This window comes from Bubalus kerabau, chromosome 10, assembly GCF_029407905.1.
Source record: "Bubalus kerabau isolate K-KA32 ecotype Philippines breed swamp buffalo chromosome 10, PCC_UOA_SB_1v2, whole genome shotgun sequence".
Taxonomy (NCBI): Eukaryota; Metazoa; Chordata; class Mammalia; order Artiodactyla; family Bovidae; genus Bubalus; species Bubalus kerabau.
In genome coordinates this window covers 92,110,139-92,136,176 of record NC_073633.1, presented here as the reverse complement: position 1 = coordinate 92,136,176, position 26,038 = coordinate 92,110,139, and the positions used below count along the sequence as shown (strand labels likewise).

At 41.8% G+C, this 26,038-nt stretch overlaps 1 protein-coding gene across 5 annotated transcripts in view; it reads right to left on the bottom strand.

Moving 5' to 3' along the window:
- The window catches only part of TTLL5 (tubulin tyrosine ligase like 5), a 316,639-nt gene that overhangs the window by 266,358 nt on the left and 24,243 nt on the right, over positions 1 to 26,038 (bottom strand). For all 5 annotated transcript variants that reach the window (XM_055538712.1, XM_055538711.1, XM_055538708.1 and 2 more), the window contains exons 6-10: positions 24,788 to 24,918; positions 19,517 to 19,599; positions 12,103 to 12,172; positions 11,588 to 11,672; positions 43 to 144 (exon numbers count right to left, since the gene is read on the bottom strand). In XM_055538712.1, coding sequence (XP_055394687.1) covers positions 43 to 144; positions 11,588 to 11,672; positions 12,103 to 12,172; positions 19,517 to 19,599; positions 24,788 to 24,918 — 471 coding nt within the window. The remainder of the gene's footprint in view (positions 1 to 42; positions 145 to 11,587; positions 11,673 to 12,102; positions 12,173 to 19,516; positions 19,600 to 24,787; positions 24,919 to 26,038) is intronic.

Genomic DNA, 26,038 nt, shown 5'->3' with positions numbered 1-26,038 from the left:
GAGGCTGACCTCCCCGGCTCCTAGCTCAGGCACAGTCAGTACCTGACATAGTCTCCACTCTTCTTATTCACACTGTAGTTGGTCAGGTGCATGAACTGGTTCCGAATGTTCTTGGCTCCCTGGTCATATCGCACGGTTGCAAACCTGATAAAAGAGACACAGATTAAATCTCACAATAGGGCTTCAATAAAACATAGGATCAGTGAGATATTAATAAAGAGAGGGTGGCATCTGCTCAAACCCTGAGTGCTTATTACGTGCCAACTCCCGTGCTAAGTGTTTCATGTATAACATCACATTTAATTCAACCATTAAAGCAATTCTTTGAAGTAGGGACTAGTATGTCTAATTTTTTTGATAGGGACATTAAAATATGACTTGGAAGATTAAGTAACTTGCCCCAAATCACACTGACTCCAAAATCCATGTTCTTAACCATGGATGTTTTCTGATATAAAATCTTAGCCTGATAGGAAGGATTAAAATGAAAACAAATTTATTGACAATCAGGGAAACTGTGCATAGGATGCTACAGATGAGGGCACATTAGCTGGTCAAGAAACACTTGAGTGTCTATACAATAGTACCTGGTACTAAGGCATTCTTTGGAAAATATTATGCCAAAAGGAAAAAAGGACGCATAATAATATATAGACTTAGAACTCAGAGCCACAGGAAAAAAAACAAACTGATCTATAAAATTAAGAAAATAATGGCAGCATTAATAGCATACAAAGGCGAGGTCTACAGAATGGCATAAATGTAAACATAGAGTGGATTAATTCCTGAATTTGGAATGAAGGCAAAAAGAGGGATTAAACACGGAGTCCACTGAAAACAGAGCAGCAATCCGATATTCTGGACTGTTGTCAAAAGAAGACCGAAGTATAAAATATATGTGCCTCTGAAGGAAGTAGCCAAAGAGAGAGAAAACTTTCCAGTGATGCTCAACATCAACAAAAGGACACTCGAGTTGAATGGTTATGGTAAATATATCATTCCCTGTTTACATACCACTCTAACCGTATCACCCCCTTCACTAAAGCAGTTGTCCCGAGAGGCACAGCCAAGCGTGTGAAAAAAAATCCTGGAAGGCCACAAGTTTATTTTCATATGATTTGCAAATTATTTACATGTGCTTACTCAGACTATGAAGTCAACATGAATTTTTACCACATTAAAGGGCAGCATTTAAAATTTCTCCTTTCCTCTATTTCTTCTCACTCACCCACTATCTCTGTTCCTTAATTCCCCGTACTGGAAATATATAAGAGCCAAAAAAGAAGAGTGGAAAAAGGACAAACCCTCAAAACTAAAATAAACAAACATGAGGCCAGGAAGAAGGATGTGGACAAAGAGAAAATGTTGACCAGGCATGAACAGCTAAGGGACAAGAGTTTGACTGCATGAGAAGGACCTCAGATTTTCCAGAAACTTCCGGTAGTTATCACTTAACTTTAGCCATGTCATTCTATGGTGAGTAAACCTTACCTATATATCCCCGCCTTTCTTCTTCAGAGATTCTTCAATGAAGAGGGAACCAGTCATTCTCTGAATTCTTGTGCAATGTGAGGGGGGCCCATGCAGGCCCTGCAGAGGCAGCCTGCCTCAACCAGACATTACCTCACAGAGACATACCTCCTGCCATCTCTCCCCCAAAATAATGATTTAGAAGGAGGAAAAAAAGTTCTGCTTCAGAGAAAGAGGTTTTTCACCTCTTCTAAATTCAAGTATCTGATCTAATTTGGTCAACAATGTGAAAAGATTGGCAAAGGCCTGGCAGTCAACCGTAAACTGGTACCCAACATATCTGTTGTCCCTACACTCCTTTTTTCAGTAGTACTACATCTCTTAAAAAAAAAAAAAAAAAATTTCTTCTTCCTAGTCTTCCTTTTTGCTGGAGCACTTATGTTCTAAAACTCAGCAGGGACAAGATTATTTATGTTACAGTTCTACAGAGCATAAGCAGAAGTAAGAATAAGAGAAAACAAAAATGAAAAACCTGAACCCAATGGAAGTTACCCAAAAGGGCAAAAGTGCTACTTTGTTTATTTCAGTCAGCTGAACAAGGAAAGGAGAAGACCATGGAGAGGAAAGGCAGGTGCACGTGACCTCTGTCCTCCCGTCCCAGGAGGTTCTTACGGTCCTCACTGAAACAGGATGGAACAGACCCTATTCATCTCTGATAACCACTTTCCCACATTTTCTTCTTATTTCTAGACCAAAGGTCCTACTAATTTCAGATCTGGCCTACTAACCAAGTTCTGATCAACCTACAAAGATTGTTTTTTGTTTTAAAACTTGAATAACTTGGCCATCATTTAAAATTGAGACCTTTCTTCCTCAAGTCCAGTGGCAGGCAAGGCCCACGTGAGGAAGATGGTGGACAGGATGGGAAGGCAGCCCAGAGGCAATACAAGGAGGAGGTTATCTAAGCAGGGTGGTGGCCCCACAGGGGTCAAAGTTCACTCAAGGAGGGCATCTGAATGGAGTGGTAACAGGAAGGTTGGAGACTGGCTACATATGAGGGAACTGAGTAAATACGTGTGTTGAAGATAACAGAAGTCAGATTCCTCGCTGTTGGAAAAAAAGGCAAAAAATATGGAAAGGGGAAAAATGAGCACAAATCCGGTAGTTTTGAGGTAAAATTGGAGGTGTTCACCTGAACTCTTGCTTTTCAATACAGAGATATAGAAAAAAAATAAAGATGTAAATGTCTATGTATTTGTACATGTAGGTATATCTATACACATATTTCCTAGGTCTGTCCATTGCACGAACCTAAGAGTAGACATAGCTGAGAACTATGAGCATATCTAGCACCTGTATCTGGATTTCCAAATACTATTCTCCATTAAGGGGCTTCTCAGATGGCTCAGTCGGAGAAGGCAATGGCACCCCACTCCAGTACTCTTGCCTGGAAAATCCCATGGATGGAGGACCCTGGTAGGCTGCAGTCCATGGGGTCACTGAGGGTCGGACACGACTGAGCGACTTCACTTTCACTTTTCACTTTCATGAATCGGAGAAGGAAATGGCAACCCACTGCAGTGTTCTTGCCTGGAGAATCCCAGGGATAGGGGAGCCTGATGGGCTGCCATCTATGGGGTCGCACAGAGTCGGACATGACTGAAGTGACTTAGCAGCAGCAGCAGGTGGTTCAGTGGTAAAGAATCTGCCTGCTAATGCAGGAGTCGTAGTTAGACACGAATTCGATCCCTGGGTGGGGAAGACCCCGTGGAGGAGGAAAACAGCAACCCACACCAATATTCGTGCAAGGATAATCCCATGGATAGAGGCCCCGGGTGGGCTACAGTACATGGGGTCTCAAAGAGTCAGACATGACTGAGCATGCACACACCTGATCCTCCATTAAAAGCAATCATTGCTCCTTGGAGACAATGGTTGATTCAGGGCTGGGCAGAGAAAGAAGATGAGCCTGAAATATCTTGTGCTTAAAGAATGAAGGGACACGTCAAAAGAACACCAAAGTCAGCTTACAGGAGCTCCCACTGGCCAAATCTGGGGCAATTTGAGCATCAAAATAAATCAAGAGAGTAAAGGATTATAACCCATTAAGTAACGTAGGAATCCTTAAGTCCACATTGGTGTATATAAACAAATGAATACATCAATAGGATGGAGAGAAAACTCTTTCTGGGGCTAAAATGCCAAATAATAAAAGTAAAAGTATGATGGGATTAGAAATTCATCACTGGACAACCATCACAGTAATCATTCATTCAAGCAAGAAACATCAATGAATATTAAAATTGGGTGAAAATGTGATGAGGAATGACATCCTACACGGTCTCAAAGTATCTCTTCATAAGATAATAATATGTATCAATTACAGGGGGAAAACAAAGCAATTTTACAGTGGAGAAATCTGCCAGATGTTGTCCTAAGTGTCAAACACCACTAAATAATTGTCATATACCATCAGATTTAATGCGTGAGAACATGGCATCACTTCTGTGACATTCTGGCCAAAAATATATAAGCTGAGTCTAATTATGAAAAAATAACAGACAAACCCAAATTGAAGGCCATTCTACAAAAAGATCGGCCTAAATCTTCAAAAATGCTAGTCATGAAAGTCAAGGAAAGGCAGAGTAAACACTCCAGATCAAAGAAGACTAAAGGGACGTGACAGCTAAATATAATGTGTGATCCTGAATTTGGACCCTTGTATTATAAAGAAAACTATCAGGACAGTTGGCCAAATTTGAATGAGGTTCTCAGACGAAATGGAAAAGGCAGTTCTTCATACTATTTTTACAGCTTTTCTATAACATCAAAATGGTTTCAAAATTAAAAGTCTAAAAACTTTTATCAACAAAAATAAGTTTCTCTTATTTTTAATAATTAATAATAAAATCTAGATTTTTTTCAGCCTCCCTTAAAACAGCCAGAAGATTTGGCAATACCACGTGTTGTAGTCCATTCAGGCTGCCATAACAAAATACCATAAACTGTGAAGCTTATAAACAACAGAAATTTATTTCCATTGGCTGGAAGTCCAGGGTCCAGATGCAGGCAGACAGAGAGCACCTTCCTGTTGTATCCTCACAAGGTGGAAGGGGTAAAGAATCTCTCCAGGACCTTTTTTATAAAAGGGCACTAATTGTATTCGTGAGGGCTTCACCCTCATGACCTAATCCCCCCCAAAGCCCCCACCTCCTAATACCTTGGAGGGGAGGGGTTAGGATTTCAACATATGAACTTGGGAGATCACATTCAGACCATAGTACCAGCATTACTGCACATCAGTTACTTACTGCCAATGAACAAACAGTAAAGGCCCTTCAGGTGGGACATGTGATCTACTGTTCTCCAGTCTCCAACCAGCCAACTTACTCAGTGAATGTCCTTGTAAGCATTCTGGTTTGTGACTTGTGATTTAGATTTTTACATATCAAACTTCACTCTATTTAAGTCTGAAAGCTTCAACAAGTTTCTTTACTAGAATTAAACTACCCTACTAGATGGGCTTCCCTGGTGGCTCAGAATCCTCCTGGCAATGCAGGAGTCATAGGAAATGCAGGTTTGATCCCTGAGTTCGGAAGATCCCCTGGAGAAGGAAATGGCAACCTACTCCAGTATTCTTGCTTGGGAAATCCCATGGACAGAGGAGCCTGGCAAAGAGTTGGACATGGCTTAGCAAATAAACAACAACTTTATAAATACTTCTCTCTTAACACATACTGAAATTTACATCATGAATTAAGTCTTGAACCTCCCTCTTAATGAAATCAAGATTTAGGAACAGTTCTCAAGACAGAACCTGGAGAAGGAAATGGCAACCCCACTCCAGTATTCTTGCCTGCGGAATCCCATGGACAGAGAGAGGAGCCTTGCAGGCTACAGTCCAGGGGGCTGCAAGAGTCAGATATGACTTAGCAACTAAACCACCACCTCAAGACAGAATTCCATAGCCTTGACCTTTAAACCAAAATAAAGAAAGAGTAGAAAACAAAAAGGGAGGCAGTGGGGTAGGGGGATATCTGCTTTCTTTGCCAAATCTGAAACCCTGGTACTATTTCACAACCTACTGATGAATAGAGAACTATATGCCCTTTTCTCTCTTTTTTATTTTGTGACACTAAAACATATATAATCTTTATTCTGACAATGCATTCTTAAATCAAAAACATTTCCTTTTTGCTTTCTAATGTTTCTCAGTAAGAATCAAGACAATGATAATAATTTGTCTCAAACTCCTGAGTGTGAATGTGAAGGAAAGGGTTTTGGCGTTAGACATATAGCAGGTACCTGACGAGCACTAACTAAAGCTACACTTGGAGTTGCTCGTTTGGGAACTTGACCAACATGGGACTCAAACGGGAAAAGAAATCAGAGTTGGTGGGGTCTTTTGCAAACTCTCTTCCCTCATTCAAAAACTACTTTGTTCTTCTATGAATGTGACACCGTAGTCAGAGTCATAGGGAATCCTGATGGAGGACAGTTAACACCGCACCCCCGACCCCGCTTTGATAGCTACATATTCTAACAAACATTCACCACCACTGTACAAAGTAAGAGGACGCCAGCTCTCAGGAGACCCTGGCTGTGGCACACGTGTTATCTTTTAGCAGGTGGAACCCGTTCTGAGCCAGAAAGGCCTGGAGGATGAAGAGACGGCACCTCGGGCAGTCTTGCCAGAAGCCACTGGGTTTCATCCCGGCCTGACCCAGAAAAATCTCATGGAAGAGAACGAGAGGCCCACCAGCTCTCTGATCTGCTGTCAACCAGCTGCGGCCGGAGACTGCCAAAGTGCTGCGATGACTAGGCAGCGCCCTGCGGAGCCGTCTGGGAGGGGATTACCAGCCTGATCCTCTGCTCTTCAGAGCCAGAAATGACTCAAACTTCACAAACAGCCGGGGCCTGCCAGGGAGGGTGACAATGAGCGCTGGAGAGGGTTTTCTCCCCCTGGTTAGTGTCTCTTCCCCCCGTCTCACTGCGGTGGCACATTCTGGACAGTGTGCAGCCTGTGAGGTAATCTGAATTCCTTGGCAACCGGCAAGTACCTGAATTCTTTCAAAACCACAGGAATCCAGCAGAGAAAAGGTAAATATCCCAGCGGAGCCAGTGTTAATTAGCAAGGAAGGCTACTGAAGAAGGAACTGGGGGTGGGGGAGGAAGGGAGAGGCATTTCAAATGCTTTGGGATCTTTTCTCAATTTCCACTGAACAATATGGCCGAGGCAGAAGAGGGGCGGTCCCCGACTTGGGCCTTGTCAGGGTCCCCTCCTCCCAGGCCAGAGCGTGGGTGGAACTTTCCTGGTTCCCTGGATGGACACTTTCATTTCCCCCCAGTGGCCAGCGCTACCTATCTTTGGGTCACCGGATAGCACATTTGGTTTTCAACTCAATTTGGTTTTAAGGTGTTTTTTTTTTCTTTCAACTTTTTATTTTTCGTGTTTCAGTGAAAATTTGGCTATTAGTTTTGTCTCCAAAAGGGCCTCATCAAATCATTTAGACCACATACTGGATCCACCTAAAACTGTAAAATCCAGGACAAAGTCTTTTTGGATTCCGCCTCTGACAGGAAAAAGAACCTACAGCATTTCGGTAGAGAACAGCACCCCTCTCTGGAAACTTGAGTGTCTGCTGCTGGTGCAAAACAGCAGCAACACACACGTGAAACTCACAACTGGGAAGGGGCAAAATGCTGGACTCAAATACCACTAACACAGTTTTTTTTTTAAAGTCTCAATAATTGGCTCACATATAAGAAAATGATGAGAGTTTTTCTACTTCCTATGTAAACAAAGCAAGGACAAATCAAATGATTTACCTAGAAAGAACCTACTTTGGGTCTTTTTCTTTAGCAAATTTAAGAATGTAAAGAATTTACACAAAATTCTTTTTTCACAGAACTGTCTTGCAAAAAGAACTTATTCTTTCTGTCACTTAAACATGAATTTTGAGGCCCCAAATGGAAGTGATAAGGGATAAAATCATTCTTTTCTAAACAAGGAAACCAATTACATTGCCACTGGTTCTGTCTCTTTAGGAAAGATTATGGTTTTTCTTGCTGAGCCTCAAAGTAAAATGGTCTAGTGATCTCATCCCGAACTGATTATCTTCAGAAATGTCTATTTAAAACACACGTGACCCAAGATTACTAGAGGCTGCAGAGCTGGAGATGCTGTAGACTATTGTTGAATGTAATGACACTGTCAAACGGCTTCTGAGGATTAAAAAGCAACAGATGAATGCCAAGATACACAGTGGTTAAGACACAGGGACTTAGGCACATGGAAGCTATTGTGCAGAGCATATGCACCCTCCCAGGACTAATAGCCTATCATAATGAACCATTGTAAGGATTTTACATTCATCTAAGGCGATGGCACCCCACTCCAGTACTCTTGCCTGGCAAATCCCGTGGACAGAGGAGCCTGGTGGGCTACAGTCCATGGGGTCGCAAGGAGTCGGACACGACTGAGCGACTTCCCTTTCACTTTTCATTTTCACGCATTGGAGAGGGAAATGGCAACCCACTCCAGTGTTCTTGCCTGGAGAATCCCAGGGACGGGGGAGCCTGGTGGGCTGCCATCTATGGGGTCACACAGAGTCGGATACAACTGAAGTGACTTAGCAGCAGTAGCAGCAGCATACTTTCAGGTAAAATAAGCCAAAGCCTTGAAAATTAGTATTTTTTTTGTTCAATTTAATCCAAATTTTTACAAAGTTGTTTTCCAAATTATTCTGGGGAAGAGCATCCACTTTTTAAATATACATATATATACTCAGTTCCAGCTGGAGGCAAGAGACAAGAGTTACTCAGGTCAGTGGTTTCTGACTTCCAACACACACCCAACAGCCAAAGCACTTGCACATCTGTAGTAAACTCTATAATAAATATCAGTACTGCTCTCATTTCATGTCTGAATGACTGAGGCTTAAAACGACACCAAATTTAACCAATAGAGAGGGTGTTAATATTGTGGGTGAAATACCTTTGGAATAATATGCAAAACATAGTGCAATGAGATCCTGGAAAAACAGTGAGCATAACCTTGAGGCCTTCTCCCCATTCAAGAAGTCCAGTCTAGACTAGATATTCAGTGCTGCTCCTCACGCTCTATGTGACTCCTCCCCCGACTACCAAAGAACAAGAATGTCAGAACACGAAGATTGTTTTGTGTGGCCACGGGTGTCTACCCAGGTCATCTCATCCTAATTCTGCAACAAGCACAATAAATGACATTTAATAGAAATATGATGATGGACAGTCACAGCTGGTTTAAAATTTACAAATATAGGCTCTCATGAACCCTCTTAAAAAAAAAAAAAAAGAGGTCCAGTTTAGTACATCACCATATATCAAATAGATAGCCAATGGGAATTTTCAGTATGACTCAGGGAACACAAGCTGGGGCTCTGTAACAACCTACAAGGGTGAGATGGGGAGGGAGGTGGGAGGGAGGCGCAGGAGGGAGGGGACATGTGTATACCTATGGCTGATTCATGCTGATGTTTGGCAGAAATTCACACAGGAGTATAAAGCAATTATCCTTCAATTAAAAGTAAATAAATTTTAAAAATAAAAGAAGTCCAGTTTAGAACTTACAATTGCAGGGGGAAAGACAGCTAGGGAGTTTGGGATGGACATATACATGCGACTATATTTAAAGTGAATAACCAACAGGGACCTACTATAGGACATGAAACTCTGCTCAACATTAGGTGACAGCCTGGATGGGAGGCGAGTTTGGGGGAGAATGAGTTCCTTTGCTGTTCACCTGCAATTATCACAACGTTGTTAAACAGCTATGCTGCTGCTGCTGCTAAGTCACTTCAGTCGTGTCCGACTCTGTGCGACCCCACAGACGGCAGCCCACCAGGCTCCCCTGTCCCTGGGATTCTCCAGGCAAGAACACTGGAGTGGCTTGCCATTTCCTTCTCCAATGCAGGAAAGTGAAAAGTGAAAGTGAAGTCGCTCAGTCGTGTCTGACCCTCAGCGACCCCATGGATTACAGCCTTCCAGGCTCCTCCGTCCAAGGGATTTTCCAGGCAAGAGTACTGGAGTGGGGTGTTGAACAGCTATACTCCCATACAAAATAAAAAGTTAAAAAAAAAAAAAAAGAAGTCCAGTTTATGGCAGGACATAATCAGTTCCTGAGAAGGGTACAGGAGACAAGTTGAATGAGGATGAGTGGAGGTGAAGAAGCTCATGACACACACAGGAGGGAAGCTCAGACATCTCAGATTACAAAAGGGACCCTCAGCACTTCATACACCTGAGCAGAAGTCAGGGGCCCATTTCACTGTCTTCTCATTCTAGGTAATATACTCAGCTTTTATCCCTATACATCAAAATCTGAGAGCACAAGTGTCTCAAAACACTACAGAAAACTTTTCCAGGAAAATATGATTAGAGTTAGTAGTTTGTGCCCAGATACCTGGTTCAGCCCTTTATCTAAACACTTAGAAATGTTTTAGTTTTTCTCCTCAATTTTCAAGGAACCAGAGATCAGAACTAGGGTGCTTCAGTGGCCATCAGTGTTCCCAGAATTTAAACTCAAAAATCTTAGTAAAGAATATGACCGGGCTTATGAATGCTGCCAGTGCCACCTAGAGGTAAAGGGAAGACATGGCTCAAGCAGTTAGAATCCAGTTAACTGTTCTCACCCTTGGACTCTAGTCACAGGATGTATCAAAAACGTCTGAGTCTAAAAAATAATTAAAATATGATTCTAAAAGAACAGTTATCACAATATAATAATATATGTCAAAACATCAATAATTATATGGATAGCCTTCTTTTATTCATGGTATTTCTCATCTTTGAAGTACATTTTCTAAAACACAGAAACACGTATAGGCCATGCTTTTTACAGATGCAAACCACCTCCTGAAGTACTACACTATATAAGGAACTTCAGAGCAAGCTACTTGGAAAAAAAAAAGTGTGTATATACATACATACATATATATATATATATATATCGGAGAAGGCGATGGCACCCCACTCCAATACTCTTGCCTGGAAAATCCCATGGACGGAGGAGCCTGGTGGGCTGCAGTCCATGGGGTCACTAAGAGTTGGACACGACTGAGCAACTTCACTTTCACTTTTCACTTTCACGCATTGGAGAAGGAAATGGCAACCCACTCCAGTGCTCTTGCCTGGAGAATCCCAGGGACGGGAGGAGTCTGGTGGGCTCCCGTCTACCGGGTCACACAGAGTCGGACACGACTAAAGCGACTTAGCTTATATATATATATATATATATATATATATATATATTAGTTTTGTAGGAGAAAAGAACACAAACACACCAAATTTATCCTCATTTTAAATGATTTAAGGGGTCTAAAATAACACTGTCACCTGTAAAATTTTATGGATACAGGAAGTGAAACTTCAAATTAAGTTGAACTTTATTTTGTAAGTCACACTACCTTAAAACCTACAAAGTACCTCAAGAAAAACAGAAATGTGTGTGTGTGTGTGTGTATAAAATCCCTAAAAATATATTAAAGACTTGTAAATTAAAAAAAAAAAGTGGCTAATGCCCCTCTCTTAAATACAAGAGGTCATGAAACAGCTCAAGCCTTCAGCTCTGGAGTCAGATCCAGGGGTTTAAATTCCCTCTCCACTGTCAACCAGTTGGAGACGTCAGGGAAGTGACTTCAAGTTTCCTTAACTCTCTAAGCCTCAGTTCCTTCAACTACAAAATTACCTCAACTTTAAGGTTGTTGTGAGCATTACAATAAATGTCTGGTATATAACAGCTATATATGTGTGGGATATTTTTTTTTCCTTTCTAGAACATTTGCGAAGCACAGTGGCCCGAGAATTTTCCCACCTTATCACCGCTGCATGAGAGCACAATATGATCCTGGATCCCAGCTGGGAAAGGTAAGCGTGTACATATACAGCCTTATTCATGTGCATGGATATGCGGGTGAGACTGTGAATGAAACTAAGACTGATTTCTGTAATCTGAAGCTCCTCTGGGGACGCTCCTGTTTTCCTGAGTTGAATACAACAGGAACGATGACCTGACCTTAACACACTCTTCAATGGGTCAACTCACATTAACAACACCCTACACCCGAGGGTCTCTTACCGAGCTAGTCCTTCTTCATAGAGATAGATGACAAGAGGGTCATAGGAAGTCACCAGCACATAGAGGCGCACATCAAATTTGAAATCTAGAAAAAAAAAATCAGGGTGCAAAGGGAAAACTAAGCTCTTGGTTTTCTGTTACAGAACTGAACAGGACAACTGTAACAGAGAAACATGAAAGAAAAAACAGTCCTCTCCCCCAGGAAACACACACAGTGCACACACCTTACCTTTGAGGATAAATAATGATTATACCACATAAACATATATACAGTTTCCATACATATTTGTTACTATTATAACAATAGAACACACTGTTTTTTATTATCTCAAAATCATCTTCAAAGTAATCCCATGAGTTGGGTAAGAAACCAGCTTCATCTCTGGAGTCACAGTTGCCAAGCATTTCACACTAGCTTAATAAACACTTACTAGAGAAGACTATAAAAACGTTAAAAAAAAAAAAAAATTAGTGAGATCTAGCCCAATCCAGTCAAAGGCTTAATCACAACTCACCATCTATGAGCAGGGGGTTGTTAATATAACGGGAGACCAGGATGTTCTCTTCCAGGGAAATCTGGTTTGGCTGTTGAGCAAAGAGAAAACTGAAAGGTCAAAATGCAAAGGAAACCTAGCTTACTGTAAAGAAGCAAAGTTCTTAACCTTTGAGAAATGATAATATGGAAAACTAAAACTTTAAGAAAAGTTTTCCTCTAAGCTACCCATACATTAGTTGGCCATATAATATACCACTTCCATAAACATTGTGAGAATCCAGTTATTGGGCGGGGGGCAGATTTACACAGCACCTCTCCCATAATAAACAGAATCTAAACAGCTTTAAAGATTTTTATACATGATATTAAATAATTACATACCAAGAAAATAAAATTTACTTAAAAAAATAAATAAAAACTTGCATTCTCCCAGATGTAAATAAAGCACGTTGGATATTTTAAAATACCACCATTATTCTTACAGGAAGGCTTTCATCAAGTTACTCAGAGAAATTACAGATCTTTCTACAAAGGATTCTGGCATTTTCCCCATGAAATGGGATGGATGTTTCATTGATTCACTTAATAGTGCTTACTGTGCCACTGTAGGTAAAGATTGTACTAGATCTCTTAAAGACTTTTTTCAATGAAAAAGAATTGCCTACACAATAAATAATGATGAGTATTGATGGGTGCTGCATAAGGCACTGGGGATACAGTGATGAAGGAAACAGATGCGATCCCTGCCCTCACGGAGCCCAAGCTCTACTCCCAAAGAGTCTGATGATTGGGGAGAGGGAGAGCAAAATACAGACTTTAAAAGAACACAAAGCAGCATGTCTACAAGCGTGAGATGTGAGGTTGCCTAGTGGAAATGCAGACCTGCCAGGAGGACCAGTCAGGGAAGGCTGGTTCAGGATGGGTAGGTTCAGAAGGGAGCGCTGAAAGCTAGCAAGCACACGGTGGAAAGGAAAGGAGGCCGGTGTGTAAAGACAAAGCCCAGGTAGAAAGGAGAGTGGGCAGATTCAGTGACCTGGGGCTAAAAGATTCAATTGGGAAATAATGAAAAATATGGTTAGATAATTAGAAAGGAAGACCCCACTGGCAAAGGGATTTAAACCCCTGGTAAGAGGAATTTAGATTGAACATAGTGGGAAACAGGAAATTACTGTAGATTCTTGATTAAAGATCTGGAACAGAACAACTCCAAGTGAGATGAAGACAGAAAAATCAGCTGTCAGGCACCACAATCCGTACGGGACAAAAGGACTCCAAAAAGCAAGCGTCTCTGATGATAATTGTGAAGATACAACTAAAGTAGCAGCAACAGACACGCTATTAACATTAGCAGGAAAAATTACAAGTGTACCGGATGTCCGCTACGTGCCAACACTGCTCTCATCCTTCACAAGTACTATTTCATCTAATCATCGTCTAACACCACATGGTAGGTATAACACCATCCAAATATTACGGATGAGGGGCGAGTCAGAGAGGGTTAGGAAACTGCTCAAAGTCACACAGCTAAGAAGTGATAGAGCACCATCTGAACCCAGACAGTCTGCCTGAGAAACTCAGTTCTTAAGCACTATTTTCACCTTTTCTCCCAAGTTCTGACCTAAAATAACTGTCCCCCCAATTCAAAAGTTGTCTTTATAAAAATGTATTTGTTATCCTAAGTACTACAGGGTTTTTTTTGTTTTTTTTTTTAAAGGATAATTTTGTGACCCCGGGGTGAAGATGATAAGATTTCCCTCTCATTTCCCACTGCTGCCATCTCACTCTGAACACAACTTCACAAGCCATTTCTATGCGTCATACGGACACTACAACATCACTACTGATTCATGCTTTGGCTCTGGTCACCCACACCATTTCCTGATCAGTTTCTCACACAGACTATCACTATTTTGAGTCAGCTTAGGGTGTAAGAACTGATGCAATCACAGTACAAAGCAGCAAGCTACAGGCTGTGTTCCGAACCTAAAAGTAAACAATTGCAGCTCTTTTTCTACTAAGTAACACCTACAGGCTACAATGGATACTTGACCACCCAACCTGACCACCCAGCTTTCCTCGGAACCAGAGACGACACTGGTAATGGTCTTCACTCTATGACACTCTAGCTAACGTCCACGCCCATTTCCTCTCTTTCCTTCCTCATCATATACATTTGTCCTTTGAGTTATGCAGAACATAATCTCTTACACTGTTCAGATAACTTGTTCAATGGTCTATACCTCTCATTTCTGTCTGCATCAGCAATTAAACTGTAAGTTCACATAAGAATGATTTTGAATACAGTTTTTTTTTTTGTATACTATAATATACAGATAAGCAACTAATGAAATCTCTAACATCTTCAAGCCTTTTTGATATTTTCATCCAAATATCTTCTTGATATTTTCATCCATCCCCAATTAACTCATTTTAAATGATGTAAATTCTAAGCTCAAATTGCCCTCCTAAGTATGCTAAAGCAAGAATCTGAATTGTCGGGAAACACATCCATTTTTCTAATTCGACTTTAAAGCTCATGGTATCTGTTAAGTTATTGTGAGATAGAATGGTACAGCGGTCAAGAGGGTATGCTCTGGAATCAGGCAGGCCTGAGTTACAATCTTCACTTACTAAGGAAGAAAGAGTAACGACCTTTTAGGATTCTCATAAAAAAGACTAAGTGAGATTGTATTTGGGAGGTACAGTGGTAGGCACGTAGTAAATGCTCAAGAAATATCAGTTATTATTAGTACTGCAAACTCAACAGTATCTGTGTAGTTCCATTTACTGAGTACCACAATTCAATAGCATGCCTCATAGCATGCCATATACCACTCATATGATTCAGTGCACTCAGTTATAATGAAGAGACGTAAGAATTAGGAGACAATCCCTATTCCTACAATAAAGAGTCATAAGAATTAGGAGATGATCCCTACTCCTCAGGCAGGCTGGCACCTGGCACGCAGCAGGGACGTCCTAAATATCTGTTGAACAGTGAGACCTATGAGCGTGTGGAGAGCGCATGAGCAGGCAGAAACAAGAGAGCTGTGGAGAATTACATTCACAAATAGAGGGGTGAACAGTGACCCAAATACTCTCCTAACCATAACTCTCCTGATACTTCAAAATTTCAGAGAATATATGCGTATCGTATTTACCAAGGATAATGTGTGAGACAAGGATGACTAAACTTGATTTCCATAATCAAATCCATACCTTAATCAGAAAACACCAGATCTTTTCCCTCCTTGATTTGAATATACTAAATTGGGAAAATATGGCATTTAGTCATGGTTACTGAAGGAGCTGGAGCAAACTCGACTCTGCTCCTTTATGCTGTGTTTCCAGAGTTAAAGAGCCCAGCACGGAGCCCAGCCAAGACGCTCCCACCTGTAGGAGCTCACACTCCTCTCTCTTCAGTGTTACATGCAAGGAATGCTTTTCCTATCCTTTATCCTATTCTCGTAATGGCAAAAGTGGCTATTTGCAGATATTTTCCAAAAGGTTATGACTATTATGGGGAACTTTTAATGAGAGGCCCTTCTTGCTCCAGTGGGAAGACAGGGGAAGGTGTTTTTACTTGGCCCTCACACCTAACTCTGCCCTACCCCGCCATGCCTCACCCACTCACACTAGTGGGGCTCACAGATCCTCCAGCAGAGCCCTCCCTCTCCATTCCCCTCGAGTCTAAAAGCAAAGCAGGCAGCGGCCTTGGAAAGAGTTACTTCATCCAGTTGGCTAATGGGTCACATATTCCATGGGAAAGGATCCAGGTATGGAACAGAGGAGATGGTGAGGCCGTGTGTGTGTGTGTGTGTGTGTGTAGGGAGGGAGAGGAGCGTATTAACTGTATGGTTTGTAGGTCTGGGTAATATGTGATAAAATTCCAGATCTGGAGAAAAATTGGGAATATTTTCCCATTACATCCACATGCTGCCAGCTCCCCTGGTGCTTGCTGGCATCTCCCCAGGCTTCTGTCTGGCACCTCCACCAAAGACCTCAAAGAATCAGACTCATTCCAAAGCTTCACTGAGGGAGAGGGGGCAGGCAAAGGGTCCCGCCAAGTACTTTGATCTCTGCAGGGGGTCTCCAGGGAGTTAGTCCAGGGAGAGGTGGGAGGCAGGAGGAGAGTCTGCCAAACGCGCATTCTCTAAAGACTTGTCACCCCCTTTATGAGACAGGGAAGAGTCAGGGCACGGGGTTCTCAGCCCCACCAAGGAAAGTTTAACTTTTCTATTCTTTATGATGTTGATTTTAAAATAACAAATCACTAGGGCAAAAGAGCATTCCAAGAGAAAAACGTCCCAGATGAGCTGGGAATAGATCCTATTCTTTTTGACTCATGTCTAAGAAAATAAAAAGCAAACTTGTACCACAGTTGACTTTCAATAGCAATTCCATTTGGCAGCTCAAACCCAAACCCAAACGAGGGCCGTCTATGAGATTCAAACAACACTGGAGCTCCTGGCGCGGAGCTGGAGGAAAAGCTGTTGGACAGGAGCCGTCACACCAAGGTCAGAACAGAAACAAGAAAAGAGAGCTCTGCGGCATATGACCAGGGTCTTCTGTCCACAAAAGACCCGGGGCAGAAGGCCTCCGGAGTGACCCAAGGGCAGGGAGCAGGCCTTGTAGCCTGGGCCTGGGGCTGCACAGTTACTGCATCAGAACCACATCCGGTATTTCTCCAGCATAAAAGGTCTGGCTATCAGTGTTTACTGTACAGTTTTTAGTCCAGACTGAATTTGAGGATTTTCCCATGTGAAAGACCCCTCAGAAAATCAGTTTCTGCACATATAGAAAGTAGCTCAGATCGTGTGCAGAGACAGAGAATTGGGAAACTTGAGACGGTGTACCAACTGCACACACAGCCTCCATCTCCAGCTCTCCCTTCCAGGGTCCCACTCGAAGGACAGAGAAGATATTTTTAAAAGAACGAAATGATAAATAACAAAGCTAGAAACAGTTAAAGGAACCAACAAAAGACCAAAGGTTTAAGGAAATCCTGAAAGACGGGAAGCAGATGGGAACAGGTTGAGAAAATAGCAGAGGAAGACCCAGCCCCACATATCACAGAGGGGAGAGTGATCTTCCCAAGAAGGCATCTGAGACGTTCCAAGCTGGCAGTGAACACGCATATGGAGAGCAGGAGGGAGCCAAGGGACAAGAATAGGATAATTAATTAACAAATGGTGTTTAAAACACTGCGGCCAACAGGCCTTCAACAGCCACAGCTTAGCCCTCAGAATGAAACCTAACGGGAGGACGTCTGTGTGCGTGGGCGCAGGGATCTGACAGAGGAGGGGAACTCTGCAACCCCTGGCAGACACAAAAGGGAAAACAGGGGAAGGGCAGCGCCGCCCCAGAGGGAGATCGCCAAACTCCTCTGTTATAGCCTTGCGTTCCGGGAAACAAACTCACCCAGAAGGACAATGCAGATAGTGGAGTGCAGGGAACCCGACCAGTTTTTGTGAAAACCTTATAAATCCTAAGGGTACTTGCTCAAACCTACCTCCCCAAATTCTCTGAAACTAGTATGAACAAAGGAAAAGAAAGAAACAATCAAAGTTAACCCATGATTCATATGCCTTAAACTCATGATTCGTATGCCTTAAACCTAGGTAGTTAACAGTGGACAATTATCAATAGGTCTGTGGTCATACCCCAATAAGCATAACAGAATTTATGATTCTATTTGGTTACACAGATAATTAGGGTATTTGTTTAGGCGACGGAGAGTCTAGGTAGGAGCCCTGGGGCTCTTCCATCCAGGGGGTCTGGTTTTCCAGTTGGTATGTCGTTTCCATAGATATTGGGCATAGAGCTCAAAGTCCACAGTCCAGCCCAAGATGGAGTCCTGCTTTCAAGATGGAGCCTGTTCTGTCTGTTTCCTCCTTTACTTCCTTTAAATCCACAATCAGACCCATCCTGTTTTGGCAAGGGAGAGGGAAGAGGCAACGATCCTCACCCACAGCAACCTACGGTGCGGACTGACAGTCAACACACCTTGCCCTTGCCACAAGGCTCAGTCCGCCCTCCTGTCCAGGGAATCAGTCCTATACAATGGCAGGGGAAACCCAGGCCGGCTGTCAATTTCAATCAGTCTAGTCTTCCATTCGTTAGTATGACTCAACACTGAAGGTCACTAAAATTGAGAGAACCCAATAGCAAGAGAAAAAAAAAAAGGGGGCCCAAGAAAAGTCATGGAACAAAAGAGAACTTTAAAAAGCTTTCAATTCGTATGGTCAGAAAGACCAGCTGGCAAACTGCATCTATTAAGCAATAACAAGATGTTATCCAGAAAAAAAAAAAAAAGGCAAATCGGAAAATAAGAATTTTTGTACATTATGAGAGCCAATATAGAAATACAGTAGATGGAATGAATGATAAAATGGATCACACTCAAACTGGTGATCCAGAAGATAATGATGGGAAAAGACAGAGAGTTTAAAATGGAAAAAAGTTGACATGAAGACCCAAAATGCTTCAAAAAGGAGTTTCAGAAGGAGAACAAGACAAAAATGAATGATTTTCCCTGAAATAAAGAAAAATCACTAGTTTCTAAACTGAAAGGGCTGACCAAACGTGCAGAAGGAAGTATGAACAAAGACCCAGACTGAAATATTGATTAAATTTCAGAATTCCCATCTATAAAATTTCCGTAAGTTTAAATTTTTTACTCAACTTATAAAGCAGAGAAACTGAATCAGTTATTGAAGAGATAAACCTTTAAAATATAAAAACAATAAAAAAGTAAGTGAACTTAGAGATGGAATGTGGAAGGGAGGATAGGAGGCGATATGCGTGCAGTGAATATCAAACTGAGAATTAAGAAACAAAATGTAAAGTTGAGAAAAAATAAAACACAAATCAACTGTATTGAGTTACTAACTACTGTTAAAAGTCTAATGAGTGAGACTGGGGTTAAGACTTTATTTACTCTGTATATCTGTCCAACTGAAAAACAACTTTTAATGAGGATCTGGCAAAGAATCAAGATACTGATGACTTCTGAAAAAAGAAGCGGATGAGGAGGAAGAAGGGGGGCTGGCAGGAGCACCAAGGATGCCATGCCGAATTAAATTAAGGTTAATTTGCTTGATGATCTTGAGGGTAGGAACCCACAGTTCTCCCCACGATAGGAATTAAATGTACGTGCTACCAGCTAATGCTTAGTGTGGAGGAATTTGCAAGACAGAATGCTGAAAGCAGAAAAAGTACTTCTTTTCTGTTGACAGTAAAGGCTGCCCTCCCCCCAAATTCAATCAAGTGACATTACTTGTAGAGTAACTGCTGGCGTGGGAGGAGGTTACTGCCAGTAAGGTGAACAGTAGACTCACGCCCTCCCTCAAAGTACACTTCTGAATGCACACTTAGCTAACACAAAGGGAAGAACAAACACAGAGTCAAGTGTGCCACCGTTACAAACTTACATTGTTGATCAGGTAGACGCCCCGCCCCCTGGAAGAGGCCACTGGTTTTACGATCCAAGGTCCCCGGTCCTTTGAATATGAATCTGCTCAAAATATTGGAAGACAAAAAAAAAGGGGGGAGAAAGAAAGGACATGAGTTTATTATCTCAAATTTCAACATGGTTATCTACTCAGGTACCCAAAGAATTTTCCAAATTTCCAAGTGAAGGACAGCAGCTAAAATAACCTGTATTTTTGGACTAGCCTTAAAAATGAGAAGATAGACAGAGAAGGGAAAGAGATAAGGAGAAAAAAGGAGACAGCAAAATTACATAATATATTTCTTCCATCATTTCCCTTCTTGAATGGGAGGATGAAGACAAAATAAGGCACATATTCAGATGTTAGTCTATTACTGTCACAAACCACCTTCAAGAATCTTGCAGGCCATGCAATCTCTATTACAACTACTCAATTCTGTCACTGTAGCTCAAAAGCCACCAGAAAGAATATGTAAACAAAGGGGCATGGCTGGGTCCCCCAAAACTTAATGGATGGACACCAAATTTCCTATGATTTCCACATGTCACAAAATTTTATTCATCTTTGATTTGTTTTTCCCCAACCATTTAAAAATGTAAAAACCATTTTTTTAGTTCATGGGACCAGATTTGACACAAAAGCTGTAGTTTCCAGACACCTGTTCTACATAATGAAATACTAAGCAGACACACAAAATGAGAGTGTTATTAATGAGAGGCAACGAGCTCAAAGACAGGCTGCTGAGTGAAAAGAAGTAAAGTGCAAGGCACTGGCTATCATACACTCCCATCTGTTCACAAACACACTCAAGTCATGTGCTAGTAAGCACTCAGAATATCTTTAGAAGGATATGTATAAATACTATACTGATCACTTCTGGGGAGAACTAGATGACTGAGAAAGAGAAGAGGAAAAAGGCTTTTCACTGATTATCGTTTTGTACTTCTCTTGTGCCATGACTATATTACCTTTCAAAAAATATAATTTATGTAATTTTAGTATTGTAATGGATATTTACAGTTATTTACAGTTATAAGACAAATTTACAGTTATAAGACAAATTAACCTTTATTAATCTCTATAAAGTGAAGCCACTGAATACATATATATGTGTCCCCAAATTTTGCCATTATCCCCAAATTCTGAGATTACAATAGATTGAAAACAAAAGGAACTATTAAAAGAAAACAAAAAGATTTTTTAAACTTCATTCATTCAGTACTTCTAAGTACCCAACACATGTCAAGCAGTTCTCGAGTGTGTGGAATGCAGATAGTCTTCACCTTCAGAGAGATTAGCCCAGCAGAAAGGCAGACACTAAGCAAGAAATCAGACATTTACAAAGAGGAGGGAGGGGGCCACAGGAATGCCACAGAAAACGACCACACCTCACTGGAGACAGAACCCTCTGGGAACAAATGAATGAAGAAAAAGCTTGTTTTCAGAACAGGGAAAATCTAGCTAAATGCAACTTCTGCCATCTAACACTTTTAACAAACCTTACTTTGTGGGTGGGCCTTATCAGAAGTTGCTGCTTCTATTGGTGCTTCACTTTTATCATATTCTCAAAATCTTAAATACCAAAAATTTGTCCTTTATGCTAGGCGTTTCTCCTTGATTTGTTGTATTTCAGAAGAAGGACTGATTTCTTTCACAGGTTCCAAAAATGTGCATCAGACGCAGAGGCAGGGCAAAGAGCTGGGCAGTCTGTCAGGACGAAATATACTAGACCAGGGGCCTGCAGTTCTTTCCAGTGCCTTCTAGCTCCTAGAGTGGCAGCATGCTCAGTCTAATGGAAAAAGCACGGAACCAGGAGTAGGAAGATCTGAGTTCTAATTATCCAGTCTCATCTTTAAAATGCAGGCTTTAAATTCAAATTATGAGATCTCTCATTATCCTACTATTAGGATTCTATAAGTTTACTGATTGCTATGAAATCCAATCATCTGCAATTAACTGGATGACATCAAAGTTTTGCTCATTCCTTTGAATTATTTCTGCCTCTCTTACATCTAAAGATAGCCAGAGGACACAATTCTGGCCCGTGAGGAGTAACCAGGAATCTGCTGGGCTGTGGGGTAAGGTCTCTGCCTTTCTGATATTGGCGCCACCCTGTCTTCCTCGCTGTTTCCTTCTTCCTGTTTAGAAAAGCTGTCCACTGGGGGGACGAGGCTGCAACTGGCAAGACTTTTGGTTAGCTCTCTGGTGTCACAGACCTCCAACCGCACCGCACACCGTCCACTAGCAGCAGCGGCACCGGGGATCCAGCAAGATCTGGTCCGCATAGTCCAAGCCTCACATCCTAATTACTGCAAACAGTTTGGCAATATCCAGGCTTTTTCATCTCCTGGGGCAGTGTTTGGTCTGTGGGCTTGGGCTCTGCAGAGATGCATTTCAGGTTTTCCCTTATAAGAACAGAAAGCTACAAATTTATGAGACCCGCCTTGACTGGTATCTCTAGCATCTTCAGGCAGCCCTCACGTTCCTCATCAGTTCTCTTCCAAAAGCCCTTTGCAGGCTATTCACACGTCTTTCTGCCCCTCAAACACCCAAACCCATCCCTAGGCCCCTCATTCCTGGTATGTGTCCTCATCGCCCTCCTCACCAAGAAGGCTGGTAATTTGTAACATAAACCCACTCACCTGCTTCCCTCCCATTGAAAAGTGCTATCTCGATGACCACTTAGCTTCCTTCCTTCCACCTTTTAGGGGAGAGACTCACCCTTCTACTTGCGCTCTTGATCAAACTCTCTCCTGCCTCGCCTGGGATCTCATTCCTTTGCTCGTATCTTCAACCTCTCTCTCCCCTCTGATTTCTCTGTGGTTCTTCCTCTCTCTCTTTTTCTCATCCATGGTAATCATATCCACCTCCACATCTACAACTTCAAGAATCTATATCCCTGGCCAAAATTCAAAACTCCCTTTACAACTCCTGTAAAACATCACCACATGGATGCCAACAGGCACCTCAAACCCACACCAGGTGCAAATGTGACACTCCTCTTGCCCTTCTAGAATGCAGAACCCATAAGAATTTGAAGAATATGCTGCAGTAGCAATTTCACTGAAAAACAGGTCAGGCTTGAACAGATCGGGGCACTCGAACTCTATCCAATCTTCTGAATGAGCATTCAGCCCTCAAACCGGCCTCCAAAGGGTGGGGAAGAACCACAGATTAGGAACTAGTGGAGAGCGAAAAGGGAATTTTCAACTTAATATCCCTTTAGTGTTTAATACAGAATTATTCTAGACTTTGATTTCTCATTAGGGATTCAACAGCAGGAGGTGTTCACTGTCAGGAACCCTTTTACATTGCTGACATGGTAGCTGAGGCATTTTTAGGCTATCATGTTGGCTTCCTACATAATTTTTTTACTTTTTTTATGTAACAATGCATCTCAACATAACTTGAAATAGGAAATATTATTGAACATGTGTTATGTACCTATCAGGCCCCATTCCAAGTGCTTTCCATGTATCAAGCTACTTAAACATCCCAGCACTATAACATTCATACAGGTAACAGTCCCACTGAACAGAGGAGAAAGGGAAGACACAGGAGGTTCTGGTATCGTGGCTAAAACCCCCTAACAAAAATCCCTAACTACAAATGTTCAGCTCTGAGTACACTGTCGCTCTGAAGTTAACTTAATTCATGTACTGAATTCTCTGTTCTGACCCGTTCCAGAGCCTGCTGTGGACCAACACTGAACCACTAGTCCCAGCACGGGCAACAGGTGCTCTCAGAGGAACGGCCTCTCCGAGGTGAAGGAGGAGGCCTGTGACCACCCCTGACGCGAGTCCCAGAGGATGAACACCCCACTGCGCGACCAGACCAGACTCAAAGTCCAACAGGTTAACAGAATCAAAGCCAGGAAATCTAGAGCAAACTTTCTCTTCCTCTTTCCATGCTTCCTCATGATAGAGGAAGAGTCTCTCTCTCTCGGACTTAGTGAGAAGAAAACTATCTGTCTATCCTGTGTCAAATCTGATCTCCCTCACAGAAGTGGCTTCTCTCAAGGGAGGTATTGAGAGATGGTCATTGTGTGCACACGCCCAGTGTCTTTAGCCACAAGGCACAGTGGTGAGGAGCTTGGCTTCTGGAACCAAACAGCTGTATAATCTACAGAAAGATACTTAACCTCACTGTACCTTAGTCTTCTCACCTACAAAGCTGGGAGTAGTAACAGTTCCTACCTCAGAGTAAGGCACCACTTAGAAGAGGGCTTAACAGAAGGAAAATGTTCATCAGCTATTATCACTGCTTCTACTTCAGTTCAGCTCAGTTGCTCAGTCGTGTCTGACTCTTTGCGACCTCATGGACTGCGGCACGCCAGGCCTCCCTGTCCATCACCAACTCCCAGAGTCTATTCAAACTCATGTCCCTTGAGTCAGTGATGCCATCCAGCCATCTCATCCTCTGTTGTCCCCTTCTCCTCCCGCCTTCAATCTTTCTCAGCACAGGGTCTTTTCAAATAAGTCAGCTCTTCGCTTCTGTTTAGACTCTCCCAAAAGACCTGCCTCACTCTTTCTCTGTACTTATGCCTCTTCTGTGCACTAAGTCTACTGAGACAGACTCTGCCCACCAAGGAGCAAAACCTGAAATAGCCTGTCCCCTCTGTCTGGACATAAAGAGGTCTAAGTTCACTTAAGGCAAAAGAAACAATGACACCTGTATGCAGGCCACACATTCCTATCTAGCTTAACCAGCACGACAGCGGACATCCGCATTGCTATCTCACTCCCATGAATATATTTCAATTAGTCTAAACTCCAAGGAAACAGGGTGACGAACTGGCACCTCTAAACCCTATCACTAAAAGATGCGTGATACTTGTACCCCCGAAGAACATAAGTCACACACGTCCAAAAGTTGAGGTGACAAACATTCCTTAAATGACAAGAGGAAGAGAGATACCAAATAGGGTGCCTCTGTAGTTCATATGCAGAAGTATATTCTTCCTTACATGGGCACTAACTCATCAATGAAAAAGGACTTTCCGTATTAGACAGGAGCACATTTCTATGACACCCCAGTGTGTCCTTACATACCTGACACTGACAAGCTTACTAAGAATACACACACAGACATACTCAGAATACAACAGTGTTAAAGTTATCTCTGCAGCTGTTTTACTAAAGAAGCAACTTTTTAAGGATTTGAAAAGCCCCTGGGAGTGAATAACTCTGCTCCAAGTTCAGTTGCTGGGAATGGGGATGAGGGATGGGGCACCAGGAGTCAAGCACTTACTACAGAATTCCGCATACTCAGCTGGCAGCAGGAAGGTCTGGGGGAGGATGTGAAAAGCCTTGAATCCATGTGTATGCTGCATTCGAATGATGTTTTTGTACAGTCGGTCCTTCCGGGTTAGTTCATATGACCTAAGTTTCATAAAAGCATTTCCATTTCAGTAAACTATGACTCAGAGGTTTTCCTATGTTAAAGAGTTCCCAGTTCATAAGCAGTTACTGAGGACAGTCTTATACCCCAAATCTATCACTTTGTCAAGGAAATGATCACCTTAAAACCAGGGCAATCACTGCTATCGATCAAGGATTGGAATCTGGCAAACTACAAAGATGGGCTTCAGTTAGCCATGACCGCACTCATGAGTCTCTGGTTTGTTGCACTATTTAAAGACCATCCAAGAATCTTTGCTGTAACCATTAAAAACACATTCCATCTGTTGCTCAGTTCAAAATTTTCACTTTGATTTCTTAAAATCAAAGGTTTCTTTGCAAGATCTAGGTATCACCAACACTTCTTCCTTACCCACTGTCCTCCTTGGATTTAGAGCAGAGGTCCTCAAATTTTAGTGCATAAGAATCACTCATAAAGTTCCTTAAAAATGAATGTTCCAAGATCACATCTCCAAAAATTGGGGGATGAAGTCTAGGATTCTGCATTTAAACATGCACCCCAGGTGATTTTGCTACAGATGGTCCAAAAAACTGATTTGGTCTAAATCAGTGATTTCTGAACTTGACTGAGATATGGATCACTCACTGCTTTTAAAATATATAACTTTCTAGGAATATATTTACCTAGAAAGATTAAGCACCTGGAAGGTGCTTTTTAAATATACACCTTCTCTGGAAATGGTGATTCCTTGAATTTGCAATTAAGACCTGTGACTGTAATGTACCCCCAGTGATGCTTATCATTAAGCAATTAGAAACAATAAACCAGAGGATAAGAAAAACAACACATTCTCGTACAGCTACCCAGTATTAGTGGTCTCCAAACATTTTTGCTTTGTACTCCTGATACAAATTTTGGGAAACCACGTATCTTTTTAGTTGACATGTAAGATTTTTCATCATAAACTTAAATTGTTCCAAAGGATCTAACGAATGGCAAATGTAGTTTTAAAATAAAACTATAACAGTATCCTTTTAAGTATATTCAAGGGAACCTCAATAACAATAGGATTCATTAGCCACTGTGCATTTTCTTTTTTTTTTTTTTTTTTTTTGTGCATTTTCTAAGTATTATAAAAGA